Source organism: Mastigoproctus giganteus, chromosome 12 (assembly GCF_048544385.1).
Source record: "Mastigoproctus giganteus isolate SK-2022 chromosome 12, ASM4854438v1, whole genome shotgun sequence".
Lineage (NCBI taxonomy): Eukaryota > Metazoa > Arthropoda > Arachnida > Uropygi > Thelyphonidae > Mastigoproctus > Mastigoproctus giganteus.
Window position 1 is genome coordinate 170,892,140 of NC_143586.1, and position 17,223 is coordinate 170,909,362.

The window sequence follows — 17,223 nt, forward strand, 5'->3', positions numbered from 1 at the left end:
ATTTAATTATATTTTCATCATGAATGGGAATAAAACCTAAATGATAATATAATGGTCTACCTCCACCATTATTAACTTAAACACGAGACAGTCCCAGAAATTACATTCAGGGTCCTATTACAGGAATGGGCTAGCAACCCCTGACTACCCAAGCACTACTATTTCCTCTCATCCTCACCCTCCTTTTTACTTTTCTGAATCTCTATCTTGTATGTGATTAGGTTTTGAAAGCAATATCAAGATGCTATTTTACTGCTATACATACAGACTTCGCCGTATACAAAATTCAGCGTCTTTTTTATGCTATTTTGTACGTTATGCCTTATGCCCTATCCCGGGACACGTAGCCTTACTGTGTTTAATCCCTCTGTCAGCACCGTACGTCTTACTGCATTACAACGCCTGAAATCACTTCTAAATACCATATCGTCATTGAAACATGCACGTAGCTTTCTTTCTCTACCCACAGTACACCGGACGACCATCCCCACTTCTCCGGCTTGCAAAAACAGTAAGTACGATTCCTGACCGTCTGCACCATCTCGTGATTAACTTTCAATGATTTTTTAGTAATATTTTAATACCTATATATTTTTACTACCTATATTTCTTATTATCTATCATTTCTCCACCTCTGTCGTGTCAGCCATGTATATACGTTAGCATTACGATTAACCTGGCTCCCGATCATTAACAATAAACTAAAAACCTGGATCTTTTTACCACGTATTACGTATATTTCATGTTAGAATCATTGGCATATGATGCCAATGATTCTAATTTCATGTTAGCATTAGCATTGGCATATGATGCAAGAAAGCAAGCTTATTCAGCATCAGCCAAAAAAAAAAAAAAAAAAAAAACAACCACTACTCCCATTTTACCCCTCCGTTCATTCGAAATACCTGTCCAGCTGAGCCTTAAATTTGTTTAGGCTATCAACTTCAACAAGTGATGGAAGTCTATTCCACAAACCAACTGCCCGCTGGCTAAAGGCAAATTTCTACACATCTATCCGACATCCGTCCTTCCTCAATTTGAATTTATGCCCTCTCAGGTGATTATTCTGAGCAAGAGGAAGAATCCCATCGGCATTGAGCATGCTCCAGCCATTCAAAGCCTTATACACCTCTATCAGATCACCTCGCTGATGCCTAGTCTCCAGACTCTGTAATTTGCAAAACTTAAGCCTTTCTTCGTAAGAGCAACCCTTTGTTCCATTCAATAATCTTGTTGCCCTTCTCTGTACTCGTTCCAGCAACTTTGTACATCCTTCTTGAAATGAGGCCTCCAGACCTGTATACAGTACTCAAGGTGTGGCCTGACCAATGCCTTATAAAAGGGAATAATCACATCCCTATCCCTGCTAGAAAAATTCCTGTATATCATTGACAAGATGCCATGAGCTACTCTTGCAGCTCGTCTGCACTGCTCAGAGAACTTCAGATCTGCCTGCACAATTACCCCCAGGTCCTTTTCATTCTCTACCACTGTCAGCACAGTACCACAGAGTTGATACGTTGATCTGGGGTTACTGTTTCCCATATGTAGTACTTTACATTTGTCAATGTTAAACTTCATTTGCCACCTCTCAGCCCAACCTTTCCAGACCCTGTTGAAGCAGAATAGCATCAGTAGTATCCTTAACAACCCTGCCAACCTTTGTATCGTCTGCAAACTTGGACATTAAGCTTGATGTACCATCATCAATATCATTTATAAATACAGAAAACAACAATGGACCCAACACTGAACCCTGAGGAACTCCACTAATAACATTAGTCCACGTTGAGCAGTGCCCATTGATTACCACTCTCTGTCTTCTGCCACTCAACCATCCCTTTATCCATAGCAGCAATTTGCCTCCAATGCCACACTGCTCCAATTTGTGCAGCAGTCTTCCATGCACAACAGTATCAAAAGCCTTTCTAAGATCCAAATATATAATATCAAAGTTATTCCCTGCATCCAGTTCTTTTGTGACTACATCATAGTATCCAATCAAATTGGTCAGACAAGACCTGCCCTTAACAAAACCATGCTGTGTCTGAGCTATAACTGAATTCTTGTCTAGATGATCCTGCAGTGCTTCTTTAACCAGTGCCTCCATTAATTTTCCTGGAACCGAAGTTAAACTAACAGGTCTATAATTACTTGTGTCAGCCTTTGATCCTCCTTTGTGAATTGGGGTTACATTTGCACATCTCCAGTCTATGGGTACCTCCCCTGAGTCCAAAGAAGCTCTCATAATTATGGCTAGGGGTTTGTTTACTTCCTATGCTGCCTCCTTTAATATAACTGGATAGATCCCATCCTCCCCGGGTGCCTTTTTTATGTTTATCGTCAACAATTTCTCCTCCACTTTCCTCTCAGTTATTAGAAAATCATCTAGCTCACTGCCAATGTTTACTTCACCTATGACATTCCCCTTCCTGAATAACTCTTCATGCGTGAATGTAGATGCAAAATACTCGTTTAGATTGTTAGCCACCTGAGCAGGATCCTCAACTGTTGAACCATCAACATCCAGTGGAACAATCTGATTCATCCCTTTCCTTCTTGAGTTTAAATAGGTAAAGAACTCTTTTCTGTTTTTCTTTGCATCCTTTGCCAAGGTTTTCTCATAATCTGCCTTTGCCTGCCTAATCTCCTTTGTGACTTGGTTACAGACCAACTTATATCTATCATAGGCTTCCATGTCACCCATTAATTTGTATGTATCCCATGCATTTTTCTTCTCTGCCATATGTCTCATTAGTTCTTCTGACAACCATTTAGGCCTGAACCTTGAACAATATTTCTTGGTTGGTATGTAAAGCCTGGTAGTTTCCAAGATTAGTTCCTTGAATGTTTCCCATTTTGAATTTGCTCTTGGTAACAGTTGGTCCCACTGTATAGATTTAAATACTGTCTCAGACCATCATAGTCTCCTTTACGAAAGCAAAAACCCTTCCCTTTACCTCTGATGGTAGTTACCTCCTTGAGTAAATCCCACTTCAGCACACTGTGATCACTGCCACCTAGTGCTTCCTTTATCTGCAGATTCTTAATGCATGAAGAATCACCACTGATAATCAGATCAAGAGTATTACTCCCTTCAGTTGCCTCCCAAACATGCTGGTGTAGAAAACAATCATCCAATAAATCCACAAAAACCTTGCTGGTGTGTGAGTGACCAACCCACAAATTCCAGTCAATATCTGGGAAATTAAAATCCTCCATTATAAGACTCTCTGATTTACTGGCCCATTCTATTTCCCTGTACAGTATCTTATTATACTCATCACAGTCATTAGGCCTATAGCACACTCCTACTCTCAATTTTGAGTTACCTATGCTTATGTCACACCAAACTGACTCGACACTGCCCTGTCCATCGATGTCGACTGGCTTCACTTCCTTGGATTTTATGTGTTTCTTAACTAATAGTATAACCTCTCCTCCCTTCCTATCCTGTCTATCCTTTCTGTAGACGTTGTACCCCCCAAATTCCAGTTCTGCATTCCTTATATGTGTGTGACACCACATCTCTGATATCCCAACAATATCTGCCTTTGATGTTTTGAGCAATACCTCAAATTCATCAAATTTATTTACTAAACAACATTGAAACATTGAAATCATGAACAACATTGAAATCATCTGAAGTACAGCATTAAGTACTTATAATATATTTTTGACTTTTTGTGTTGCAGGTTCAAATTGTGTTATTTTATAACTGCCTTTCTATGTTATCTAACCCGTTGGTTGATTACACTACTTGCTGTTCTCTCTCCACACTAAAAGCATAACCTCCTATTTTTTTATATATTTATTTATACATATATATAAGCTAAATTAAAATAGGATATTGCCAGCAGCATCTGGCAAACCAGTATAGTGAAAATGAACTGAACCAAATAAAATAACAATAACAGAAAAATATGGGGGGGGGGTGTAAAGAAGAGTACTCGCATGGCCAAACCACACCACTGACAAAACAATAGTTGAACTCAAAATATATAGAAACAAATTAGGCTATAGATGGCAGTATAAATGCAGCGTTAGCACATCGTCTCGCTACCCCCATTTAAATATGATCAAATTAATCCAAAAATTAAATAGAGAAATAATAATTACTGAAATATTAAAATAAATAAGAAAAATAATATATTTTTCTGTTATTGTTATTTTATTTGGTTCAGTTCATTTTCACCCTACTGGTTTGCCATGCCACTAGCAATATCCTATTTTAATTTAGCTTATTATACACAACGTGTAGTGGATTGTGCTTTTCTGCTGCCACTGATGTTACCTTTTTCTATTATTTTTCTTATTTATTTTAATATATATTTCAGTAATTTTTATTTCTCTATTTAATTTTTGGATTAATTTGATCATTTATATATACAGGGTGTCTCAAAAATATTGGTACAAATGTTTAGGGGAGGTGGGTAACATCTAAAGAAATGTGAATCGCATAGGAACCCATAACCGGAAACGTCACGGGAAAGTAGTAGCAGAGGCACAAGAAGCAGAATTGACACAAGACAGTAATTAGTGGCAAACATTTATTTGACATAATATTAACAATGGAGTACAAGATGGATGCATTTCATGATGTTACAACTGATGCTCGAAGGTTCCACCATGAAACGCGATGCATGAATGCCACCAACACAGCATGGATTGGCGGACACGGTCGAACACACCTGGAGTTTCTTTGACAGTAGCAGCAGCACAGACGAATCTCGCCACGAGATCCATTTCCGTCTCCACAGGCGATTCATACACGATAGATTTGAGGGGCCCATCACAGAAAGAAATCAAGGCTCAATAAATCAGATGAGCGTGGGGGTCAGGCAACGGGTCCACCACGGCCAATCCATCGACGCCCAAAACGCCTGTTCAAATGGTCATGAACACACCTTCCATAATGGCCAGGCGCCCCGTCATGTTGAAACCAAATGTTGTGTCTCACATTTGCTGGAACATTGTCAAGTAACCCTGGTAGAACTTGTTCGAGAAAGATCCGATATTTAGCGGAGTTCATGCGGGATGGTAACAGGTGTAGGCCGACTAAGCAATCACCGACCGTAATGTGCCCATACATTTATTGCAAAGCGATGTTGTGCCACATGGGGGCGCACACCATGTGGGTTGTCGTGAGCCCACACATGAGCATTATGATGACTGAATAAGCCTTCCCGAGTGAAATAAGCCTCATCCATGACCAAAACACAGGTTGGAAAATTCAAGTCTTGAACACTTTCTTGGAGAAACCACTGTGCAAAAACCATACGTGCAGGATGATCTTGGGGGGAGCAGTAACTGAACCCTTTGTAGATGAAAGGGGTGTAAGGAATCGTCGTGCCAGACACACTGTACACTGCAATGAGACACTCCTGAGGCAGAGGCAACGGCACATGTGCTGGTAGTAGGATTATTTTGGACAGCATTCAATACACTTTCTTCCATGGCAGGAGTTCACATCGAACGTTGTCTGCCCGCACTACTCCTGTTACCTCTAAATGACCCATAATTGCACAAATTTTGATGCACACGTGCAAACAAACGGTGGTCCAGTACATGTCTGTCTGGGAAGCGTTCTCCATAAATTCGTTGAGCAGCTCGTCCATTGCCCTCTGCTAATCCATACACTAGGTGCATGCCTGTCAGCTCACAGTTCGTATATCAATGCATGCTCTTCGTGCAGCGACTACTGCTTGAACGAGTAAACCAGAAATTTTCCCTCTCATGAACTGATGAACAGTGCCATGTGCCGACTTATGGTGACATTTCCGGTTATGGGTTCCTATGCGATTCACATTCTTTTAGATGTTACCTACCTCCCCTAAATGTTTGTACCAATATTTTTGAGACACCCTGTATATATGGGACAGGGAACGCAACTGGAAACTACCCCTGTAAATAAAGCATATCCCAAGTAATCCTATGATGAGTGGAGCTAGAAATGTCTGAAAGATCTGGCAGCTATGAAATCATCGCAGCACAACAGAATGCTGATGGTGGGCCCAGCAGGGGAAGGGTCAGGGCTTTCCAGGCGATTAACTTGTGAAATTTCTGTTGTGGAATTGGGACATGCATTGGTTGGTTGGTTTTAATGGGAGTTTATCGGCACAAGGGCAACTAAGGCCAAATTGTGCCTGTCACAGTAATTCTGAAAATGAATCAGGACATGAAACTTATAAACAATGCTGAAATGTGGAAAGCTAGAGATTGTCAAAAGAGAAATGTACAGGAATAGTATTGTGCTTGGAGTGGCAAAGACAAGATGGAGTGAAGTGAGCAAATTTGTAAGTGGAGACTATAAAGTTGTGCACTCTGGAAGTAGTGGCAAACAGGGGGGGTGGCAATAATTATGACAAGAAGATTCATGAGAGAACTAGTAGATATGGAATCATTGTGACACAGACTTATCATGATAAGATTTGAGGCAAATCTGGTCGGCATAGTAATTATACAAGTTTATATCCAACCTCAAATAGTGCTGACCAATTAGCTGAGGAGACATACGAACAGTTGGAAGAATTAATACAGAAAAATAAGTCAAGGTACAACATAATTATGGGGTATTGGAATGCTGTGGTTGGAGAGAGAGAGAAGGGAAGAAAAGACTGTGGGGAATTTTGGTCTGGGTGTGAGAAACACAAGAGGTCAACGCTTGCTGGAGTTTTGTACGGAAGAGAGTCTAATGGTAGCAAATACGTGGTTTAAGGCACCACTCCGCAGAAGATATACATGGAAGAATCCTGGTGTCTCACAAAGGTACCAAATTGATTACATCTTAGTTAAACAGATATACTGTAACCAAGTGAAGAACGTAATGTCCTATCTGGGAGAGGACAGCGATTTAGATCACTCACTCGTGAAGATGAATGTGGAACTAAAATTGAAGCACCTGAATAAAAGGAAATCATTCATGAGATGGAACGTTGAGAAATTTAGGCAGGAGAGTGCAAAAAATATTTCAAGGTCTGAGAATGTTATCGCTGCTGCTGGGGAGACTATGAATGATCTAGAGCAAAATTGGTCTTCAATCAAGGAGATGACTTGTAAAGCTGCATCGATGGCTCTGGGTAAGAGTGAAAAAATTAGGAGGAAGCCTTAGATCACAGATATTTTACTGCAGAAAATGGATGAGAGGAGGAGACTGAAAGGGCAAAAAAATGATGGTCAAAGAAACTATCGTAGATTGAAGAATGAAATTGATAAGGAATGTAGGAAGCTAAAGAACAGTGGTGGGCAGAGAACTGTCAAGAGTTTAAAACGTCTGAACAACAAGGTCGGGTGGACTTTGCGCATAGAAAAATCGGAGAATTAACAAGAAAGAGTAGTGGAATCTAAATGAGAGCAATGTGGGATGAAATGGGAATGACAGTACTGAACTTCGAAGAACAAAAGGAAAGATGGAGGAAATATGTTAAAGAACTTTATGGCTATTTAAGCACATGCACAGGGAGGAATACAACACCAGAAGAACAAGAAAACATGGAGGAGGAAATATCTAAGGATGAATTCAACAAAGCCTTAAAGTCCCTTAGCAATAACAAAGCACCAGGAATTGGCAACATACCTGTACAGCTTTTAAAATACAGAGGAGAAAATCTGAAGAATTCCTTATTTCAACTGATAAAGATGATATACAGGGATGAGCATTGGCCGGAGGATTTCTGCACATCAATCATAATCCCCATACCCAAGAAGATGTCACCAACAGTATGCCAAGGCTACAGAACTATGTCTTATTACCCATGTATCCAAGATTCTGCTGAAAGTTACAAAAGTTTGTATGGAGAGTCATATTGAACAATTTCTTGATGACTCACAGTGCGGTTTTCACAGAGGCAGATCAATGAGAGATGCTATTGGAATGCTGAGATTGTTGGGTGAGTAAGTGTATAACATGGGAAAAAAATCTCTGTACATGTTTTGTGGATTACGAGAAGGCATTTGATAGAGTAATCGGGAGAGAACTGTTCCCACTGCTTGAGAAAATCGGATGCAAGAAGAATATCGGACTGATCTATGACTTATACAGAAGACAAAATGAGGTGATAAGAGTGAGGGGAGAACTAACAGAAAAAGTTAAAGTTAAAAAGGGAGTAAGACAGGGATGCTCACTTTCACCTGGTTTGTTAAATGCTTTTGCCGAAGCATTAATAAAGGAGGCACTTGGGAATAAGAAGTGGGGAATTAAAATAAATGAAAAGTATATACAGTCTATTAAGCTTGCAGACAATCAGGCCATACTTAGCAGGTTGCCCTGCTACACTGCAAAAAATGATCAAAATACTAAATAAGAAAGAGTTGAAGTATGGAATGAAAATAAACGTTATGAAAACTAAGGCAATGATGATTGGTAAAATGTTAATTCCCTTCAGAATTGAGATTGATGAAGTAAGAATCGAACAGGTAGAGCATTTTAGATATCTGGGGCAGCTATTTGCATAGGACATTTCATGTCAAACTGAGATTCAATCCAGAAATGCAATGGCAAAACAATCTTTCAAGAATAAATTGTCCTTGATTACACAGAAGAAGATGTCACAAGAAATTAGGAAGAAGATAATAAAGACATATATATGGTCAGTGGCACTATATGCAGCAGAGACATGGAGTTTAACAAAGAGACAAAAAAAGACTTGAGGCATTCGAGATGTGGTGCTGGCACATAGGATGGAAAAAATTAAATGGACTGAAAAAGTGTCAAATGTGGAAGTATTAAGAAGTGTCTAAGAACAAAGGAAAATTTTAGGTAGAATAAGATCAACTAGACTAAAATGGGTTGGCCACATGATTTGACATGGTAGATTGCTTCTGAATGCAATGGAGGGGATTGTGGAGGGAAAATGCCCTAGTGGTACACCAAAAAAGACCATCTTCACATTACTGGATGAAGCAGGACTTCATCCAGCAATGTGACGGAGGGAGAAACTACGGTAGCAGGAAACGAGTTTGCCCCAATAGTTTTCCATAAGTTTCTTGTGGTTCTCGTGTTGGCTTTCTTTACCTTCCCCATGGGTAACTTTAATAATTATTTTATGAACAACAACGTGTCTAATGTTATTGTAGTTTAATAAATAAACGAACAAATTTTAAAGTTACTTACATTTTACTTTTTCGACCATAAACAAGCACTTCGAACAACAAAAATGAAGTGAAAACTACAGAAATCCTTCTTGAGCAACAGTAGTGTTTCTGAGAATGATATATAAAATTCTCATTAAATCTGATATTAGCTTCTCCGAAAGAATAATCGAGAACCGGACTGTTTACTTAGAAAGTGTCTATAGTCAGGAATTTCTCTCTCTCTCATTCATATTTTTTGCCTTTAAAAATTTAATGAAAGACTGGGTTTTTAATATATTTCCATCAACTTTACAAGTATAAATAGTTAATAAACTCTAAGCGATACTGTATTTTGGTGGAGATGTAATTTATGCCTGCCAGTTGCTCAGTCAAGTATACAAAGCAATATTAATAAGCAAATATAGTTAGGGGAGGATGCTACGTGGTTGTTTTCCATTAAGGTTATTATTATATTAATATCACTCTTATACTACAATAATATAGTTTATTAGGCTGTTTGCCTACATAACTATACATTAAGGTGACATTTCGGGTATCTTACCAATATCCATCATCAGACCATGCTTCTGGTTCGGGTGGACTGGAGGGAATTGTATCTGGTCTATTTTCTTTCCTGGATTTTCATTCCTTCTTCTATTTTCTTATCACAGATTGAATTCGCTGTTTCCTATTGCTAGCTGAGGATCTGAACACGAGGTCGCAGATGACTCCTACAAAGTTACCCAAAACGTCACCTTAATGTATAGTTATGTAGGCAAACAGCCTAACAAACTGTATTATTAGTTTCACATGACTGGGGCTATTATGTATTGATAGCAATTGTAATCACAAGAAAATATTGATTATTCATGAAAAAATTTAACAGAAACATTTTTATTATAATTTTTGTCACAGTCAATCTTCGCCGAATTTGACCATCACAGAGTTGGCATCGCCGACTGTGTCCATATAATTCACTGCATCCAAGATTGCTTAAGAATTGTTTTTTATGCATTAAACCTATCCAGTTCTCTCACATTTCCCAGGTCTCAGCATGCTGGTCTTCATAAATCAGTTTTATCCACACTCTACTTATTCTATACCATCACTGTAGTGCAAGGACAGCCTGACCTTAGCATGTTCCTCAAACCACTACATTAGAACCTATAATACTTAGTAATACTATAATACATGGGTTGAAGGCTGAGAAGATGACAGAGGATACTTGTTAACATTTGATCTGAATTTCTGTAGACTGTAATTGTCAGGAAATATGAATGAAGGAAAGTTGTTCCAGAGGATGGAAGTTGAATGAATAAATGAGGAAGAAGAAAAGTTGGTTCTGTGAGTTAAGTTGGACAGTAAAAGGATGTGACTGGTTGTGACACAATTGCTTTGGAAGGGAGTGCAGGAATTACAGAAGCCAATTCAGAAGAACAGTGTGCATGGAAGTACCAATAGAAAAGGCATGCAGCAGAAACAGAATGTCTGAGACAGAGAGTGGAGAGACTCTGTTAGAGTTGAACAAGTAATTAACCTAACTGCCCACTTTTAAATGGATTCTAGAAGCCTGAGCAAGGTTTTGGGGACACTACCCCAGATGTTGGAACAATATTCCATGCTAGGTTGGATTTGCAATTTGTAAAGAGTGAAGAGCTGTTTGGAAGAAAAGTAATGCTGAGAGCAAAAGCAAAAACCCAGTTTTTTATATGCAGAGAAAGCAATATTTGTAATGTGTTTTTGCCAAGAGAGATTAGAAGACAGAGTAATCCCCAACAGACATATATGATCTTGCGTAGAAATTAGAGCGTCGTTAAAGATAAGCATAGGAGTATAAGAATCCTTATTGAGAGATAAGGGAGGACTGAGTTTTAGAAGGATTGAAATCAACTAAGTTATCTTCTTTGTCCCACTGGAGAATTACCTAGAGATCATCAATTAAGGAACTGATAGTGGATATTTGAGAAGTTGAAGCTGTTTGTGCAGGACACGGTTTCTCAAACTGGAAGGTGGATTGCAATGGTGCTATCATCAGCAAAAATATGGATAGGATTTCTGGTCAATGAAAGAAGGTCATTAATATACAAGAGGAAAAGTATGGCAAAAAGAACTGAACCTTGGGGAACAGCATTAGTGGAGATGTCAGAAAACAGATAGCCAATTACCATCAACCACAGTGAGCTGTGGGTGTAGGTAACATAAACAAGAATATCACCAGTGGATCAACACAGATTGAATCCATACTGAATCACTGATCAGATGGATGGTTTATAGATAGTTTAAGAGTTGGTGGTTAATTGAGTTCTCCATTACTTTAAAAAAAAAAAAAAAAAAAAAAAAAAAGAGTAGAAAAAAGTGCAATGTTACAATAATTGGATGCGAAAGATTTTCCCCCTTTTTTTTAGAAACTGGTTGGATATGAGCAAATTTCCAAGCGGAAGGAAAAACACCTTTCGAATAAGAAAGTGAAAAAAAAGGTGACACAAAACAGGAGTCAGTTCATGAGCAGGAGTTTTGAGGACAAGTGGAGAAATATCATTAGAACCTGGAGCTTTCTTAGCATCAGGTTTGTTCAAAATCTTTCTGACAGAAGACGGCAGGAGGCATTTAATGCAATGTACTGGGAATGGCAGGAAATGGTTTACCAAGATTATCAATATCTGAGTTGGAAGAAAAGTAGGATGCTAGGAGGTCAGCTTTATCTTTGACTGAACTGGCAATAGAACAATGTGATTTTGACAGATATGGGAATAGAGATAGGCAAAATTCACAGCCAATAGCTTTGGCAAGAGACCAGAATGCTTGATTACCATTTGGACAAGAAGCAAATTTTCTACTCTTAGCCTGTTCAAAATCTAGCTTGGACTAATTAACAACTGCTTTACAATTGTTGGAAGCTTCAATGTAGGCAGAAAATGAATCTAGAGATTTGGATACAAGCCAACTGCGACATGCAACAATCTTATATTGAACAGCCTTAGCGCACTTATCAGAAAACCAGGGTTTAGATAAAGGATGAGATTTTAAGGTAGTGTGGAATAAAGGATTTCATCTCTATAAGAATAATTTCACTGACATGATCTGAGCAATGTTGACATCAGAAGATTTGAAACAGTAATCTGACCAAGGAAAAGAAAAAACAAATCTCACAAAATCATTCCGTTTTGCATTCTTGTAATGCCAAACAACATTAGGTTAAGAATGGCAACATGAGAAAAGCTCCATCGGAGAAGACACCATCACCAAGTTGTGAAGTAAGGCACCTAGAGGACCGCTCACCTCGACTGTGTACGTAGAAGGGTTTGTTTGTGAGAAAAAGATCAAGGTTGTGTTGACTGAGTGGTTAGAATTTTCTAGTATTCTGGTAGGTAAATGAACAATCCGTGTGAGCTCATTAGTAATTTAAAAATGCCTCAGCATTTCAACCAGCTGGGTCAGTGTGGCTAGAGAACAGAAGCCAGCTGGAGTTGTAAAAATTAAAACCACGAAGGAAAATTACCTCACTGTTACGAAAGTTGGACTGGAGAGAGTCAAGTTTCAAAGAGAGGAAGTCAGAGAGTTCCAAGTGATTAGTGGAGCTGGGAGAATGGTAAAGACGACAGATGAATTTGACACAATGAGGTAGAGAGATTTTAAGCCAGAGGAGATCAAAAAGAGGAGACTGCAAATTACTAAGGCTCTGACAGGGAATATCAGAATGGACATATACGAAGTACCAGGTTTGAACCAAAAGGAATCATACAGAGAATAATTCAGACAACTGAGATGTGCAGTGGTTGAATCAACTGATAACTAGGATTCTGTCAGAAAAAGAACATGAGGTTTGGCAGACCGTAAGTGGAAATGGACATCATTGAGATTAGAACTGAGGCCACATATATATTTGTGAAATGAAGGAGAAATTGTTTTGGAGGTTTAGATCTTTTCACGATTAAGTTTGTTCTATTATTTCAACAATTTGTGATGTATTCAGTAGTAGCAAAAGGTGGGGAGGATATGGTATATGAAGTAATGAAATTTTTGGATATGGCGTACACATGGCAAGAATATATCCAGCTCCTAGACACAATATGACCTCGACAACTCCCTTAACACATACTCAGACTCCCTCCAGTCACTATCTGGTAGAATAGAGGAAGTAGGATCACATGCTAGCTGATCCAGAAGCCTCCTAGAGAGTTACCAATAGGTTCAGTCCAGTACACTATCCAGCAGCCAGCCTGCAAACCCAGTTTTTGAGCTGTAATCTCAAAATGTCAGAAAGATTGGATCCTGCCACGATGTCCATCACAACCTCAAAAGACATAAATCATACTACATGACAGAAGAGATGGGGAGGTTGCTACAGCTTTGCTCTGGGGTTCAACCACTTCACACCTGCAATAAGCAAAGTGGTAATATTTCACTGGTTGATGAAAGTCATCTACCACCTAGTACTGCCTGGTAACACAGAGAGGCAGCATTCCTCTGTGTAGTGTGGGTGCCACACCTCAACCCCTGCTTACATTGGTTTACTCCTGGGTGGTCACCAGCATTCTAGGTGCCGTATTACACATAGGGGTTATATACCCAGCGTTACTAACAGTCCCACCATTGTGAAGGTGCAAGCAGAGGATTTGGATGTCACAAACCTACTGGACTTCACTGAAATTAGGTCCACCTGACTTGAATGTCACCAAATATCAGTTTCATCAGCACTTTAGACTCCTAGGTAGCAAGCCCAGCTTGGTATACTCTAGAGTATGTCTGTGACAACCTCAAGGACTTACCACCTAGTTGTGCTCACAATGACTATACTTCCCTATAAACATGCTTCAAACATCCAGGAAGCACAATGGAGCAATGCTCTCTGCATTCAGGAAATAACATACTGATGTTTCATATGCATCAATATGAAATATGCATCATATTATCAATATCACCTTTTAATTTCAAAGACTATCTGGCATGCAATGGTAAAGCTTCCAGGATATTTGCAGGGATACTAACATTTAAATTTTCACTTAGCATGATTACATTTTGTATGCAATCTCACACAAAATGGGAAAAAAATGGCAGGCATTATTTAAGTTTCAAAGCAACTCTTCTATTTAGTCAGCTGAAAAAAATACCTTAAAAAATTAGTCAGCTGTAAACAAAAAATAGAATAAGTTCTTAGTGAAAGATGGACATATTCCACGGCAAAAAGTTTGGCAAAACTCAAGCAGCTGCTTTTGACATTTTTAAGGCTTCCGATTGCATTTGTAAAAGAGGTCTTCTAAACAAACTTCCATCTTATGTATTGTCAACTCTTGCTCATTTTCCCCAAGATTCAATTTTTCTTCCACTCTTTTCTTCTTATATATTAATGACCATCTTCTACTGACTAAAATCCTACCCAGAGTTTTGTTGATGAAAGTGCGATGCATTCCTTCTTCCAGTTTCAGAAACTTTACCCTGCAGAAACAGCTTAAACTTCTCAAATATCCACCACCAATTCCTTAAATTATAATATTCAGGAAATTCTCCAATGGGGAAAATATAATCTAGTTAATTTCAATCCTTCTAAACTTCACTCCTGTCACTCAATCTAGCAAAAAAGAGAGTTCACTGCTCTTATGCTTATATTCAATAATACTCAGATTTCTAGAGAATATCACATATCACTATAAGGCATTACCCTGATTTCTAATCTCTCTTGGCATAAGAACATCCCAAATATTGCTTCCTCTACATCTACAATATGGATTTTTCTCTTTCATCCTTGGCCTTACTTTTCTTCTAAACAACTACCCACTATGTACAACTCTCAAATCCACCCTACCACCTTACCCCCCCAAAAGCTTTCTCAGGCTTCAATTCCTTTCAAAAGAATGGTAATCAGGTAAATTAACGAACTATCTCTTTAAAAAGGTGCTCTACTTTCTGCCTCAAACGTTTTTCTGCTGCATGTCTTTTCATACTTTCATGGATACTGTTCTTCATTCATGGGTGTTGTTCTATAGTTTCCCCTCTTTCTTTCAAACCAGGCCAAAACACTTGCCTCAACCAGTCAGCATCCATTTACTGTCTAACTTTAAACTCACCAAACAAACTTTTTTGTTCTCATTTATTCCTTCAACTTCCCTTTTATGGATAAACCTTCCTTCACATGTACGAGGGTGGTTCAATAAAGAATCACCCTCACCTACTTCCACATATTGCAGAGTCATTGATATTTTGTGTGCAGCATCATACATAGCTCTGTACTAAATGTGTAAAATTTCAGCCCTGAATCTTAATTTGTTTTTCTCTTATAGAGCTGAACATGTGACAAAGTAGCACCATGGACAAAGTTGAAGCCAGAGCTGTAATCCGAAATCCCCTAAAGAAATCCAGAAGGAGATGACTGCTGTATATAAGGATGAAGCCTCGTCCTATGGCATTGTGAAGCACTGGCATAGACAGTTTAGGTGTGGTCGGACATCGGTAGAACCTGAACCCATTCCAGTTGTCCCCATTCAGCCATTGATGACAGCATGATCAGAAAAGTGGAGTTGTTAATCATGGAAGATCGCCAGATATCTGTGTGTGAACTGTCCCAGGTGTACCATGACCAACTCCATTTACGGAAATTGAGTGCAAGATGGATTCCCCGATTACTGACTGGTTTTCAGAAGGCTTATCGACAACAGAAATCACAAGAGTTGTTAGCCCTGTGTCAAAAAAATGAGGAAGACTTTCTCTCATCTAATCACTCAGGATGAAAGTTGGATACACCATTTCAACCCTGAAAGTAAAAAGCAGTCCATGGAATGGCAACATCATGGTTCCCCATCCCCCAAGAAGGCAAGGGTCCAAGCATCAGCAGGAAAGGTCTTGCTGACAGTGTTTTGGGATGAGAAAGGCGTAATAATGACTGATCACCTGCCGAAAGGTAGAACAATTACAGGTGCCTATTATGCCAACTTACAAAATTACAGGAGAAAATCAAAACATGTAGGCGTGATATGTTGTCCAAAGGTGTGGGAATGCTTCAAGACAATGTCCCAGTTCACACTTCTGAAATTGCAACAACAAAAGTAGCCACTTGTGGATATGAAATACTGCCCCATCCAGCATATTCATCCGATCTTGCACCATTGGAGTTCTTCTTGTTTCCTTCCCTCAAATCATTTCTTCGCTGATGACGCTCCCACTTCCCTGATGACGAGACACTCATTTCTGCAACAGAGTCATGGTTCAAAGACCAACCTCACCACTTCTATAAAACCGATATCCGTAGCCCCATCCATAATGGGGGAAATGTGTAAATCTGCATGGTGGCTATGTAGAGAAAGACTAAAACCTGTACCAAAAATCAACAAGCTAGCCCCTCTGCATCTAGGTCAGGGCAATTTTTTATTGAGCCACCCTCGTATTTCCTGAAAATTACAATCTACAAAAATTAGTCTGATGTCAGCAAGTATCTCCTTCTGTCTTCTTAACCTATAACTCCCCACAGTAAGTACTACAGGTTCTAATTAATACCTTTCGTGTTTGAGCTTTTTGTATAAAAAAGGGAAAAAAAAAAAAAAAATTGGTTGAATGATTGTCTTAGTGTCACCGCCAAATTTCATTAAACAAATTAGTTAAGTATAATTAACATGAATCTGCACATTTGTTTCCACATTAAAAACTTAATATGCTCTCATACATTATTCATTTATCATATCAAAAAATACAATAATTAACCACACCATTATACCAAACATCCTGAGACTTCAAAAATTCAGAACTACAGAGAAATATTAGAATTTATTACTGTTAATGAGGCACGAAATTAGTAATGATGCAAATTATGATACTAATTTTGCTATTAATTTTGTTATTTATTTTTTATTACTTACTTCCAAAATTGATTTTGATCCAGGAAAGCTTAGGTTATAATCTTTATGGTTTGTTTCATCCGTGACATGAAGCCTGTAGGTTACACCAAGACGATCCGAAAAACTTGATCTAAAGAGTAACATAACAAGAATTAACTAGGTACTGTTTTAGGTGATTGTTGCTAAGAAATGTATTATTGCAATTTGCTTCAAATATTTTTTCTCTAATATGGTGAAGGCAATGTACAACAAAAAACAGATTATAAATAACAATTAGTCTTTTATTTACAACAGGGATGTGTTCTTAAAATATAACTTAAATCGA

General features: G+C 38.6%; 1 protein-coding gene across 1 annotated transcript in view; it reads right to left on the bottom strand.

Annotated features, from left to right (window-relative positions):
• Nucleotides 1–17,223, bottom strand: part of LOC150077590 (FAS-associated factor 1-like) — a 377,947-nt gene that overhangs the window by 316,306 nt on the left and 44,418 nt on the right. Inside the window, exon 3 of the mRNA XM_090385644.1 lies at nucleotides 16,920–17,028. Coding sequence (XP_090241770.1) covers nucleotides 16,920–17,028 — 109 coding nt within the window. The remainder of the gene's footprint in view (nucleotides 1–16,919; nucleotides 17,029–17,223) is intronic.